General features: G+C 43.6%; 1 protein-coding gene across 2 annotated transcripts in view; it reads left to right on the forward strand.

Annotated features, from left to right (window-relative positions):
* The first annotated feature begins 11,875 nt into the window (after positions 1-11,875).
* STIM2 (stromal interaction molecule 2) overlaps positions 11,876-14,808 on the forward strand; it is a 67,352-nt gene continuing 64,419 nt past the window's right edge. The window contains exon 1 of one of the 2 annotated variants that reach the window (XM_074587754.1): positions 11,876-12,260. In XM_074587754.1, the coding sequence (XP_074443855.1) occupies positions 12,047-12,260 (214 nt within the window). In that variant the 5' untranslated portion in view covers positions 11,876-12,046. The remainder of the gene's footprint in view (positions 12,261-14,808) is intronic. The other variant, XM_074587752.1, reaches the window with a different exon arrangement.

A 14,808-nucleotide genomic window follows, 5' to 3' on the forward strand; every position in this document is an offset into this window, starting at 1 on the left:
TGTATGTTCCATGAATGATATATTCTATGATTTTTTTTTTCTGAAAAGCTCTATTTAGGATAGTTATGCTTTTAATGAGTCCAATTATAAATAGTAAATCAGCACAAATACATGTTGTAAGAAGCAAGATATTTAATTTTCTATCTTCTCAGAGTTATTTATTATCTGAAATTGTTTGATGTCTAGTGACACAACATTTTCCCTTTTCTCCTTTTTGTTTTTAATGCTTCTGGGTTACAAAAACATAAGCGTTGCTTTGAAGCCCAGTCCTGGTTCATTAATGTCAACATCAAGTTCTGGCGGTGGAAAACTGGCATTGTTACAGCTTGTGAAGGAAGTTCGGGTTGCTTTCGGCATTCACGTTAGTGATGAAGAAGTTCTCTCTATAGTTTCTGATGTAAAGACGTATTTAGATATTTAAATTTTGTTTGTGATACATTTGAGATATTCTAACCATAACCGGTTTCTGAAGACGCTACGGTTAACTGATAGATGTGGGAGAGTGGTATTATCAGTATTCTGGGGAGACCTCATAGCAGCCTTCCAGTACCCAAAGGGGGCCTACAGGAAGGATGGGGAGGGACTCTTTATCGGGGGTGTAATGATAGGACATGGGGTAACGGCCTCAAACTGAAGGAGGGGAGATTCAGGTTGGATATCAGGAAGAAATTCTTTACTGTGAGGGTGGTGAGGCACTGGAACAGGTTGCCCAGGGAAGCTGTGGATGCCCCATCCCTGGAAGTGTTCAAGGCCAGGCTGGATGGGGCTTTGAGCAGCCTGGTCTAGTGGGAGGTGTCCCTGCCCAGGGCAGGGGTTTGGGACTAGGTGATCTTTAAGGTCCCTTCCAACCCGAACCGTTCTATGATTCTATGATTCTCTCGGTATTAACAGCCCTCACCATTAACATACCGGCAGGGGAGCCTGTCTCCCGCCCCTGCCTCACTCCCACAAAATGCACTTCCGCTGTGGGGAAAGGGAGTCTTGAAAGAAAGAGATTGTTGAAAAAAAAGTGCTCAGATTCTGTAGACTATGATCTCTGCAAAAAAGGGATCATTTCCTATTTATGCATTAAGCAAAGTACGCTTTCTTCTCCTGACTTTAGATTGTGTCTTTATTCAGCAATTAAAGCATGTATGTCAATTAAAAGGTAAAAAAGCATTTCTGAATTCTTCGTTATTTTTATTTTAAAAACTTGAGTTAGTTTCTCGTATGAAAGAGAAAATGTCTTTTTGATATGTTTGTATAAATTTTGAAATTCAAACTTTTACCACTAGCTGTTTTCTGTTCCAGAGCTTTCCCTTCTCCTCTCTTCTCTTTTTGCAATATTCAACATCCTTACATAGCTTTGTGTAATCTAGTTTTCCTGTCTTTGTGAATTACAGTTTACAGAAATGATTAGGACTGTTGTCTTTCCCTGAGAAAGACAATGTGTCTAATCTGTTACGAAGAAATCCTGGAAAAACTGTAAGGATTTGGTATCGGTCCATTCCCATTAGCCTACATGTTCACTCAAAGTTGGGAAAAAACCTGCCTAAGGTCATATTGAGCACCTCGGCTTTGCAAGAAGGCACACGCAGTGGTCTATGTATGTCCTGGTTTGAGTGACGCAGGACTAATTTATTTTCTAATGCTTGGTAAAACTGCACTTTTAGAAGACTCCAGTGTCTGAATCTCATGAAAATATTTACTTTATAGCCAGCTATGGTATATGGGTTTCAAGGTCTCAGTGTTTTCGAGCCTTGCCAGCTGTGGGGATGAGGAGAAGCGAGAGCCAGGCGCTTGACCCAAGCTGGCCAAGAGGATTATTTCATCCCATGAACAGGACATTCAATACAAATTAGAAAGTTTCCTGCATGGTTCTCTCTCTCCCTTGATGGCAGTGGTCCAGAGAACTCCTTGCCCCGGTGACGGACCCCTGAGCCCTCCCCTTCCTCCCGAAGCCTCAGCACTCACAGTGTCCGACGTTTGCTGTCCACTGCTGGGAGTGCACAGCTTCCTGCTGATATAATCAGCTCAGTATAATCCTTCTGCATTTTATATTGGTATTGGGATCAATATTGGTTCTTTAGTACTATTAATGTTAATTATTTAGTCTTATTCTATTAAATCTATTTATATTTCAACCCTTGTATTTCCTTGTTTTTCCCTCATCCCCTTCCTGGGTGGGGAGGGGTCACCAGGTGATAGAATAATTGTCTAAACAACAATAAATTGTTGTGGGTTCCTCAAACCATGACACCATTATTCCATGCTACTCGTAAAACTCATCCCTACTACTAGACTTTCGTCAAGGGAGGAGTCAAGATGGTAGTTTGTACAAATAAACTTCTTTGTTTTGTGTACGCTAGATCTTTACGCGGCAGTCTAGAACATAGGGATAGGACAAAATAAAAGAATCCTTTCCGGAGAACAAATGGAGAATGCTGAAATCTGGGCAAAGGAAAAAGCAAAGATCCTCTTACGTGGTATGTACAATAGTAATTTGTGATGCTTACACTTTCTCCTAGTTTGTCAGATCTTTTCTGGTCTCTGCAAAATGGTGACATTCTCCCCCAGAGGTTCATCAAAATCTTCATTTTTTTAAGGTGGTGGGTTTTTAATATAAAGAGTAAGACTCTCTGACATGCAAGGTCCATCTTTGCCTATTCAGATGGGTTATTTACCCATTGAATAAAGGAATTTATATAAATACATATTTGTATTTTACTAGTTCAGAAGCAGGAATTGTAATTCTTACAGTTATTCTATCTATCTGGTTTTCATCTCAGGCCTAATATTCTCATAGGTAAGCAATTCTGAACATTTTTGTAAAATCTCAATTCAGTTCGTTGTACTTCTATAAAAGATCACCCTTTTTTCCAAGTTACAGAAGAAATAGCCCTTCATGGATACAGATTTTTTGTTCATAAGTTCCAAGCAGCTTAATGAAGAATATTCACAGTTGAACTGGCCTTTTTTGCGTTTGTTTTTTTGGGTTTTTTTGGTAGAATTTACCATAGAACTCTCAGAAAACTGGACACAACCCAACTGAAACGAGTGCATTCCCGGTGCAAATGGAAGGCAGCTTTTCATTTTTCTCTAGAGTGAAATGTTGCCCCTTTTTTGAAAACACGATGGTGAGATGATTAAATGGCAAGTGCAGGATAAATTTCTCTTTCCTGACTTCAGTCCAGACATCTAAACAGAGAGATGGTCACTGATACTGCTCAGAAAATTGTTCCAATGCAAACAGGTCTCCGCTGTACGCTCCGCTTTTGGTGGGACCGGGCCATGCAAAGGCAGGGTTATTATGGGGCAGAGACATTCTTTCAAGCCTCGATGCTACATTAAGATTTTAGCGAAGGATTAACGCTAAGCATTTCAGCTTTTTATTTCCTTCGTAATATTTATTTTAAATTTTCACTGGCCCCCTTACTTCGGTGTGACTTTACAGGCCACCTGTCAGACCCAAAAGGAGGAGTTGTTAGAATTTAAGAAGTACACCACTTCGTAAAGGTCTTCTTTCCAGCTTAAAGCTCCCAGTACACGGCAACCGCCCTGCTTTGAGGAGCAACACCCGCTGCCGTAGTTCATGGTTTGCTGCAGTCTCTCTCCAGTAACTCTGGACAGGTGCCACATCTACCTCAAGCCTTTATAATTCAGGAGGCATGAGCAAGCTAATTTTTTTGGTCTTGTAGCTAACTGTTTCTTGAGCTTGTCTTTCTTTTTCAGATTACAAAAATATTAAGAATGTGAAGCTGGTACCAGTCCTGGAGTGATACCGAAACTCCTAGTTTTGAAGGGTCACAAATCCTGGTTCCAGGTGAAGGGGAACAGTGCTGGTGTTAGCACAGCTAATCCCACTGGGAATGCATCTTTGGAGCCAAATACTTCTCTGAGTGGCTCTTTAGTCCTTCAAGATTGGTCCTGAAGAACTAACTGAAACATAAATATGACAGCAGATAGCAAACCATTAGGAAAGGTTTACCCACTGCTACTGGATGTGCGTTCCAGCTTTGTCATGCTGTACATATTTACCTCTATGGTTGTTTTCTAGATGTATCACTCCAGTAAAGCTTAAAAGTTATGTGCCCCAGGGACATGAAATAAGCATATGGAAAAGCATCAGGACAATGTTCTGCTGCTCAGTCCCTGGTGGATAAGAAACAAAATATCACTCACTCACTTTTTTCTAGAAGTTGATTCATCTCTCCTCTCCTCTCCTCTTCTCTCCAAGGCTCCCTTTATTGACAGTAGAAGGAAACAACAGTTTTAAAGGAAAAGTTAGACGCTTATTTTAGTATGAAATGAGCAACCTTCCGGAAGTTCCTCTTACTCTCTATTGAACCATGAACGGTTTAAAAAGAACTGCTAAACCTCATTTAAATAACAGATAAGGAAGTCCTAGAAAGGTCACATCAGAGAAGGCTAACAAACTTCACTGAATGCAGAACATTTTTATCCCACCCTAACCAAAACTCTCCCAATTTCATCATGAAGGCAGATAAAGGAATAAAAAAAGTCCAGATCCAGGGAAGATCCTGAAGGCTCGTTCATCTCCAGTGCTCAGGGAAGTTCAGCGCATTGCACACAACCCTCCAAGTATCACAACCTGCAAAGCAAGCAGGAACAAAAGTGAACTGTACATACTCTTTTGGAAGATGTAAGCAATGGATGAAATTTCTCTCTCACTTTTTCCCCCCCCCCCCCCGAGAAATACAGCTGTTTGTGGTGAGTCATAATTCCAAATGCTCAAGGTTGTGTATGAAAGTAGGAAGACGGTCTGTTTACAATGACCTTGTAACTGAGGATATGGCCTACAATGCTTTTTTTTTCCTATTACCCCAACCGAAACATAAAAAATCTGAGACAAAGACAAAATACATGTTGTTTGATTTTCTCAGCAGTAGTTTCCATATCTCCTTCAACTTCCTGGGTGATTTGAGAGTAGCTGTCTCTGCCTCTGTAGGACCATCTTGTTTATTGAGTGCCATGTCTCTCACGGTACCTGGCAGTACGTGCCACAGAGCTGTGGCGGATCCAGAGAGCTCCTGTTTACAGGATGTGCAACTTGCCTGCAGAAATTCCAGGAAACAGTCTGCTTGCCATGACCTCAGAGCAGCCATTTCAATCTACCACAAACCATCTGACAACAGAATTGTATTTGCACGGTACACACGTTCACTAGGCTTTTTATGACTATCTGCTGGTCACACATCACGAGAATATAATCTCTCACTCACTCAATTGAGTGATTGCTTGTTCCACTTTTCAATCAACAGCTGCTAAACCCAAAGATTTATCCCAAATGTTTGCTTAAAGAGGCAAATGATTTCCATTATAAATAATTAATCCAGCAGCGTTTTTCTGACCGTGCCCATTGAGGTAAAGAGCAGCTCTATACATTAGGAGCTAACAGGGCTTTAGCTCCTTATTTAGACAGAAAAACAAATATTCTAAAAGTTACTACTTACATTATTTTTAATGCAACAATTACTTTATAGCCACTGGGAAGATTTCAACTGATCCCCCAGAACACCTCTACCAGCCTGAATAGCCTGTTCCAGGTGAGTAGGAGCTTTTTTCTTCCACTGAAAACATACCCAAACATGCCCCAGGAGGCAGTCTTCGATACTTGCTGTGATCACAAGTGTGCTAAATTATTATGTCCAAATGATGTTTTTTTTTTTTAAATTGTGTCTCTTATTCTATTTTTTCCGCACAGTTGATCAGCATGGTTGTTATAAGATAAAAGCTAGTCACGTGCAGAAGCGATTCTCGTCACCTCCTGACTGCAATTTTTTCCTTGTTTGCTGTCTAGCAGGAAGGGAGGGAATAAGCAGACACAAAGCACTGACTGCCTCTGCTCTAGGTAAGGGTGGATTTAGAGATTTACTGAGATTCAGCGAAGGTGAAAGAAAGATTATGTAAATACTAGATTTATTTTTTTTTCATATGTCAATGAAATTATCTGTATTCTCTTTCCTCTGAGATAGCCTATTTCAGTGAGTCATCTCTGTAACTATCACTTCTGAGTTGAAATGGGTTCAATCCTTACATTGCTTGAAAACTGAAACAGAAATATGGCAAGCAAATTATTTTTAGCGTATGGATTAGTTGTGTAATACTGCTGGTCATTAACCACCAAGAATGGTTACATTGATCATTTAAAGACAGTTTGAACTACAAATGAACTGAATATGACTTTACTGGGGATGCAAAATTGCCACAGTCAAAGCCTTCTTAAAATTTAATAAGATATCTGGACTGGTCTGGCAATCAATTTCGGCAAAAAAAAAAAAAAAAAGTTACAGTGAGGTATGAGATGAGGAGAGGAACTCAGTGACATCATGATCTCCAAGATTGTCCCTTGACAGTTTTTAACATACTTCTGGTCACCTTAATCTGCAATGTATTGATTTCCACAAGTGTATTTGTGTTACTCTCGAATGTCCCTTAGCTGTCAAAACACATAACAACCCATCGCTTTGTGTACTCTAACTGACATGCCAAATAGTATTCGGTCGGATAGCAAGATTCTTGCTCCTCCATCACCAGTAATACTGTCTCCTAGCAAGCTGTTTGGCTCCTACTACAGATTCCAGAAATCAAAGTGCTGCCTGAAATTCTTTATTCACTCATTCTGCTATTGTTTTCCTTCAGATTTGGGATCTCCGGATGTGCCTCCAGATCTTGTGTAAACAGATTGAGTCTTTGTTTATTATTGAAATAAACAAAATCCAGCTACAGTCTGCCTAGCCAATATCTTCTAGCTGGAATGGCATCTTTGTTCCCATAAAGAACTCAACAAATTGAAAAAAGCATAAGCAAAGCTTCCATCCAAATAGCAGATTCAGCTGCAATGAACATTTGCTGAACATTCTGTATTTTTCAAGACTTTTTTTTTTTTTATATTTGTACTTTACTCTTTAAGTGTTATAGAAAAAAAACAACCCAAACTTCTGCAATACTAGTGACAATACTGATTGAAAAAACATCTAAAATTAGAAGACAATCAAAAAGTTCTTTGCAGATCTACAGCCCTAGTTCGCAGTTAATGACTGCTCCTTCTCACTGATTGAAGGAGATTTTGTCATTTTAGCAGCATTTTAGCCTATTACCAGGTAATTTGCCTATTTGAGAGATACCTAGACTCTTGGTCATCATCAATAAGAAGATCATACTCTCATCAGATAAGGAAAATGTCTAATTCACTTCCATTCTTTCAGTTCCAGTTTCGTTATTGAACTGAGATAACATCTACAGCCCATGGTGTCTTAGTCCATTAAGGGCTGGGAATACAGCACCACTTAAAATACTTAGTATAGTTTCCTCTTGAGCTAACGACTTTCTCTCCTCAAAACATAAACTTGAGTAACTCAGAAACAACTGACAAGGGGTCCCAAGCCTGGTCCTCTTATCCTGGCAAATATAAAGCCTATAAAATTCCACCTTCGTTTGAGATTTTTGTCAGCACATGGAATTAGAGAACCAGAAGGTTGCAATTAGTATTTTTTTTTTTAATATAATTTGGGTGTAGATATAAGTAACTTCCCTAATCAAGCGAAGACATTTGATCTTTACTCTCAAGCCTGTTCAAAATGATTGTTTCTTTTCACAGCCTTTGTAGAATCTGATGCTTTTTGGACAATTTACTAATAATCTGGTGATCATTGCTTATTTGAATTTATATTAACTTACTGCCAGTTTGTATTTATATTTTTTTTTAAATAAATAAATCTGATTGTATTATTTTCTACCTGAGATTGTGCTTATTATTTCTGTCTCCTCTTTTCTGTTATGTGACCTTCCAGTATTGTTTCATTTTGTGCTTTGTTTCTCTTTTGCCCACCAGGCTTCTTTCTCATCTGTTATTGTCATCTTGTTTCTGTACCTGGTTAATATTTTCCCTCTTGAGTCCTCACATCTACCTGGAGCATTCTCAGCTTGTAGTTTGGAGACACTGTAAAGAGCACCAAATAGCAGTAAAAACATTCCCCCCCCCCACACACATTCTACTGTTCAAAGCTGCGTCCAGGTAGTTTTAGGACTGACAAAATGTATGTATTGGAAAAAACTGTGGGAATGAAACAATTCTGAGGATTATTTCCTCTCCCTTTTCTGTTTAGATAAATCAACGTGCACAACAAGGCTAGGTGGACGATAAAATTGCTGACAGAAATGGCAACTCAAATCAGTAAAATATACATTATTTAAAAAAAAAAAAAGCTTTCTATGAAAGGACGGAAGACAGGACTCAAAAAAATCATCTCAGGTTATCCATACAGCAAGGTACACTCAGAAAAGTTGACCAAGACTGTACAAGTCCATTAATACCGAGCAGGAGTAATGACTGAAAGTAACACAAATGGGTTAACGCTAGGCCTCCGGAGAGGTTTGCTCCCTGCAAAAAAGATAAACATGGGCACCTGTGGGAAAAACTGTTGCAACACTCCATCAACAATGTGGCACATACCACTGCCAGGCCTTCTGAGGCGAAAGTGGTTTTATTTAACAGAAACTGAAGAGAAGCACCTGTAACTCTGTCTCACGCCTGCAGGGTGTCATCATGCTCAGAAGCACCAGGAGGTGTGTGTCCAGCAAGCCTCTACAGCCATGGGGCACCAAGGCAGTGGTGGTCAGGCTGCCCATCCAGCACTGTGATGCCCATGTCCAGGCATCGGGACTTACATCCATTGCAATTCCAGAGGGGCAAAGTGACACCCGCTGTGAAGTCCTCCTCATGTCTCCTGGGTTCTTCTTAGGCTGGCAACCATGCACAGCTTTTGGATGTGCCTCTTTGTAGCCTTGAGCAGCTGGTAGCGATCAGCATCTCCATCCTGTCCCACCTCTGTGAATCATCAGGATTTCTTCATTGCTCTTTTTCTCCAGATCTGGATGTCTTGTGGAACTAACTGCATGCAGATATGCTGGGGTCTTGATGACCTGCTAATTTGGGTGCCATTAGCACAGCCCATGCTGAGAGCCCTTTTGCTGCTGTGACCTCCATCTCGCGTCTCCACACCCAGACATCACCCTTTATTCTCTGTTCACACCAATTCCAGCCTTTCTATTATGGCTGCCTACACCCAGAGGCAGAGAAAACAATCATCTAAATTGTTTTGATTACACTAAGAATGTTAGTACGCTCTGCTGCTGAATGGGGTGGGTGACCAGGAAAAGGCTGAGATACTCAAAGCCCTCTTCCCTGGTCCTTTACTGGCAAGGCCAGCCCTCAGGCCTCACAGATGTCTAGGCCTAGTGGCAAAATTTGGAGGAGGAGACTACTACCAACTGTCGAGGAAGGTTGAGTTAGGGCCACTTTAGCAAACTTGGGTGTTTCCAAGTCCTTAGGGCTGGACAGGAGGTGCTTGTGAAGGCGCTGAGGCGCTAACTCATTGCGCTGATTCCTATGATCTTTGAAAGGCTGTGGCAATCAGATGGGATTTCCAGTTACTGGAAAAAAAGCAAAGGTCACATCTATCATCAAAGCAAGGTGCAGGAAACTACGGGAGAGTCATCCTTACCCAGCCTCTCTTTCAGAGACGATCATAAAGCAGATCGTTCTGTCAGTCATTTCCGGGATGATGAAGGACAAGAAGTTGATTTGGAAAAACCAACACAGTTCTACCAACATGATTGCCTTCTACGATGAGATGATTTGCTCTATGGTTTTGGTGATAAGAGCAACACACATTGATTTTAGCAGGGTTTTTGCCACAGTATCCGTAGCAGCATTGTGGTCCAGTAAGGGAGGCATGGACTGAAGTAGTGGACAAGGTGGGTGGAAAAGGTGGTGACTCACCACCCGCAAGGTGGGTGAATCACTCTACTCAAAAAAGTAGTGGTCAACACTCCGAAATGAAGTGGTTATGAGTGGTGTTCCTCAGGGCTTAGAGGGGTGAGACTAGATGACCTCTAGATGTCATAAATGATTCTGTGATCAAGCCTTGCAGGGCACTCAGCAGTATTTGGGTCCTCATATTGAAACCACAAGTCATTTATGTTCCTGTGGATTAATGGGTTAGGCTGCAGCCCAGGGTCGGTATCTTCCTTGATTCCGAGTTTATACAGTCAAGTCTGTGTGATGTGAAGCAGAAATGCATCGAGAGTTGTTTCCATTTAATACACTTCTCACCGTGAGAGAAGTGCTGCTAAGGTGGCCTGACCATCAGCGACCTCCCCCCCAACTCCAAAACACAAGCACTGCATGAAACAAGTCCATTCCCTGCGTCCTATTTGGGGACTTCTAGTTGAGACCAAGAGGTGAAAATGAACCGACTTTGCAGAAGGATTTTTAACAAGGATCATTTTCTACTTCAGACCCACAGCATTTTCATTAAGCGCTCTCTGTTCGTGTCCCCATCTCACATGGCATTGCGCTATAGGACTCTGACTCCAGCAGCTCCCAGTTAAAACAGTTCACACTTGTCCAGGAAACTCTCCTCTTTCATGTACCCTTTGTGTACCTCTCTCTTTGTATTTTAAATTTAACTAATTAATTAAATTAACAGCTGGTTTCTTTGTTTCTGGCTGGGGAATTTACCCTGCTCCAGCTCCCCTCCCTAAAGTTAAACATCACCGAACAAGCTTTCATAAGATGCAGGCACTTCATTGTTCTCTTTACACAAGATCTGGGCAGATACTGTTGGTCTTTAAAGCCTGTTGTATTCAGCCAACACAAATGATAAAGCTAGGCACAGACTTCACAATTCAAACTAAATTCATTAGGTTTAGACACATTTTCCAAATCTTCATATGGTATATGAGTACTTCAATGTTTTGTGGTGGTTTTTTGGGGAGGTGTATGTTGTTGTTTTTTTTTTTTTCATTAAAAATATGTTTCAGCTAGGATGGAGTATGCACATTAACTGTGTTGCTGGACAAATGATTTCATGCTGCATTTAATAGTGCTATAACAGTTTCACAGTTAGCTTTCTGGATTCTGCTGACCCGCGAAAGCAGCTTATACCAGTCCACTTTATGCTCCTCTCTCCTTTATAGCAAAGGCTTTTCTAAGACTCTTTCAAAGCACTTCTGTCATTTCTTAGGTGATTGCAATAGTTAACAGTGAATGTAATGTTTATGTAGCTTTTAGCACCTGTGCATTGCATATCTGAGATATTAGATTGGACTCGGTCTTCAAAGGCTGCGTTATTCCTGGTTAAGTGACTCAAAACAGACTGGTTGAAAATCCCATAGATTTGGACAGGATAAAGCACGGTATAGATTTTATTCCCATTACAGTGGCTCGATGGAAACTTCTTAAGCACAAGTTTTTTGGGTTGTTTTTTTTTTTCTTTTCTTTTTTAATTGTTTCACCCAGGTCCTAAACACAATTAACTCAGGGTTTAACCTCTGTGAGGGCTTAGTTTTCCTGATTTCAGTTGTATGGGATCAGATTTAAACCACCACTTATTTTTATTTTTTTTTAAATTTTTTGCTTTGGAAGGGCTGTAGTTGGCGCCGAACTGGAACTTTTTCCCTACGTTCCTCCCCTTTGGGGAGCTCTCCTCAGGTGACGGCATCTGTTGCGGCGTTGGCGCGTTAAGGACAAACTTAACGAACTCCAAGGGCTCCTTTCCTACCCGCCCCCCTCCCCCGTCGCTAAAATGTCTTATTTTAAGATGTTTTTTGCTTTTCCTGAACCCGGCTGAGTGACCGGCCGTGATCTGCGGCGCGCTCCGCCGCACACCGATCCCCGGGCAGGGCTGGCGGGGGGAGCCGGCCGAGCCCTCACCGGCGCACCGTGTGGGGAGCGGGTACCGCCGCGGGAGCAGCCGCGAGCGCCCGGTTCCCCGCGGCGACCCGCCGGGCACCCCGGGGTCGCCCCGCCACCGCCGGCCGCCCCCTCCCTCCCTCCGCGGTGACGTCACCGCGCGGTGACGTGTCTGCCGGGCGGCGCGGTGGCGGCCGCCGGAAGCGGCGGGAGGCGGCGTGGGGCCGGCGCTGAGGCGGGTTGGTGCCGCCGGAGCGGGCAGCGTCGCAGCGGCGGAGCTCCGGCCCTTTCCTTCCTTCCTTCCTTCCTTCCCTCCCTTCGCTCTTCTTCGCTGCAGCGGCGGTACCGATGAGCGGGCTCCGAGCGCCCGGCGGGCGGCCGGTGGTGGTGTCGGCGACCGCGGTGCCGACCTGCCTGCTACTGCTGGGGCTGCTCCTGCCCGCCGCCGCCGGCGGGGGATGCGAGGTGGAGGCTGCGGACATCGGCGGTGGCCGGCGGGGAGGACGGGGAGGCGCCGCCGCCGCCTCCTCCTCTGCGGCGGAGACGGCGGCGGTTGTGACAGGTAACGGCTCCCGCGCGTGCAGCCGACGGGGCTGGGGCGGGGGTGGGGGAGCATCCCGCCGGTCTTTGCAGGGGGAACGGACGGACCCGCCGGGATCCACGGTGCTGCCGGGCGCCTCCGAGCCGCCTCCCTCCGCCGCGGTGCGGCTCTGCAGAGGGCGGGGGGGTGGGGGGGGTCCGGCTGCGGCGGCGGCGGCACTGCGGTACAGCCCCGTCGGGGGCCGGCCCTCCCCGGGAAGGAGCCCGCCGCAGGATATCGGCAGGATCCTGTTGAATAGCGATATTGTTGAGAGCCGGAGCCGCCGCTTCCGCGTCGGCGCCCGCGGTGCCGCCCGCCCGGGCGGGTGTCTGGGCCCGGCTCGGCGCGGTCCCCGGCGCCCCCGCCTCGGCTCCCCCCGCCGCCGGGAGGATTCCTGGCCAGGTGCCGGGCTCCCTCCCGGCGGGGATGGGGGGGTCCTCAGCGGTCCCCGGGGGAAGGAGGTGAGGCCGCTCGCCCCGGCCGACTTGCAGGTCCTGCCGTATCGCAGCACAGCTGGCTGCAACGCCGGCCGGCAGCCCCGGGCTGTGAAAGACAAAGATGTCCATCCCGTGCCCTCACGGGGGCTTCAGTTCTCCAAAAAGGCGTGGAAAGCTTTTTGGCCTTCATTAATTCCCCCCCCTTTCCCCCCCCCGCCAAAAAAAAAAAGTCAATGTATTCATACTACTGTACTTAGGGCAAATGGTAATGCCTGCAGTTAAAAACAAGTTGCACCAAACACATTTGAAATAAATAATTTCAGCAGGCTTTGACGGCTCTGAATTGCTTGTATGCATTCTGAATCTGTCTGGTAATGAACAGGAGGAAGCTTTATGGTCTTTTGACTGTTCACTTAGGAAAATGGGATTGGTGTGTGAGGAAATGCTCAAAAAAACATTTAGAAGTTTGTCATGTCTCATAACGTACTTTTTGAAAAGCTCTCTAATTGGAGGGAGTGTGCAGAAGGTGGAAGAAAGAAGGAAAAAACCATACACTTTCTGAGTCAAAGTAGTGTGTGTTTCTTACCAGAAGAAAAACTTCTGATGTTGTTTGGAATAGTATTACATCCCGAGCTAGAATTACTGAACTTCAGTGGATGAAACATGCGTGGGTTTCTTCTCGATATAACGTGTATTTTAATTATAATTAGGGAAACTTCAACGTTATTCCTGAAATAACTCCTGAGATGGAGATGCAAGGCTACATGATCTAGCAATCTTTTTTGAGGACACAGCGTTTCTGAAATCTAAATTGTCCAATCTGTTGTCTGGCCGTATAAACTAAGGAAGCTGGAACATCCGCAGTCTGTGAAGCAGCAGTCGTACCTCCCAGGGGTGTTGAGAAAATGATGTATTGGAACAGCTTCCCCCCGCCCCCCCCCCAGACTGTAGTTAATCTGGTTGTAGGTGGTATTAAACGGTTCTTGCTATGTAAAGTGCCGATGCTGTCTACATTTCATGCTTAATCAATTTTGATGTGTCAGTCTGTATGGAAAAAAGTAATTTTTTTTTTTTAATATATTTTATGGGCTGTAAAAGTACTGAGATGCTTGTCAGCTGTTGTGGTGCCCCCCCAGCAGTGAATCTGGTGAAGAAATACAGTCATTTGAGAAATCTAACCTGTTATAAGTGGATTTTTTGTGTTACATGACAGTTTGGTCTGGAAAATACGTATGGGTAAGAGCCATCTTAGAATCAGTTTTAGTCTTTAGGAGGTTTTTAACAAAGTTCTGCGTTCACACGTTTGATAAATACGGTATTTCAGTTGATCACATAAGTTATTTGCCTGTCTGGTGACTAACCCCCAAATAGTCTTAAGTTACTCTTTGCAAAGCTGAAAGAACTCTTGAAGGTTGGGAGAAAACCACGTGACATATTCAGGGGGTGATTTTTAGTTATGTTACCTATCACTCTTTCCTTAAAAGATAAAACTTGCAGATGTGCCTTCGAGTTAGGAGGGACTGCCGACACGCATGTGGAGAAGAACAGAATAAACTTTTAATTCAGTCATTTTGATAGGTTTGAGAAGTACAATCCAGAAGATAAAAAGCTGCTAAGTATAAAATGCTGCACTAGGAAGAGGCTAACAGGCGCTCGAGTAGAGGTGTATGGGCAGCACAGCTGTAGGAAACAATCCAGGAGTCTTAGTCATAAATTGATCTGAAAAAACAACATTATGTAGCTTGCAAAAGCGGGTGCTGTCCTGGGATATGTCCAGTTTAAATTACAGAAGGCTTTTATTTTTTTCCTTTTTGATTGCACTTTGTGTCTAGTCTTGAGTATTAAACAAAAAAGTACAGAGGAAAGTAGCAAAGTGGATTGAGAGGCTCAGAACCAATGACTGATGTAAAATAAAAAAAAATTGCTTTATTTTGGGGGGTGGAAAAGGCTGTGGGGGTGTGTACGTAAGAAATAGTTCACATAAGCATATTGATTTTTTAAAAAAAAAAACTTTTTCCATTTTCTCTGTGGTTAACATGTAGGTTAAGAGGAAGTAAATTGTAGTGGGCGAGATTCAAGTTAAATATAGGCTG

This window comes from Larus michahellis, chromosome 5 (assembly GCF_964199755.1).
Source record: "Larus michahellis chromosome 5, bLarMic1.1, whole genome shotgun sequence".
In the NCBI taxonomy this organism is placed as follows: domain Eukaryota; kingdom Metazoa; phylum Chordata; class Aves; order Charadriiformes; family Laridae; genus Larus; species Larus michahellis.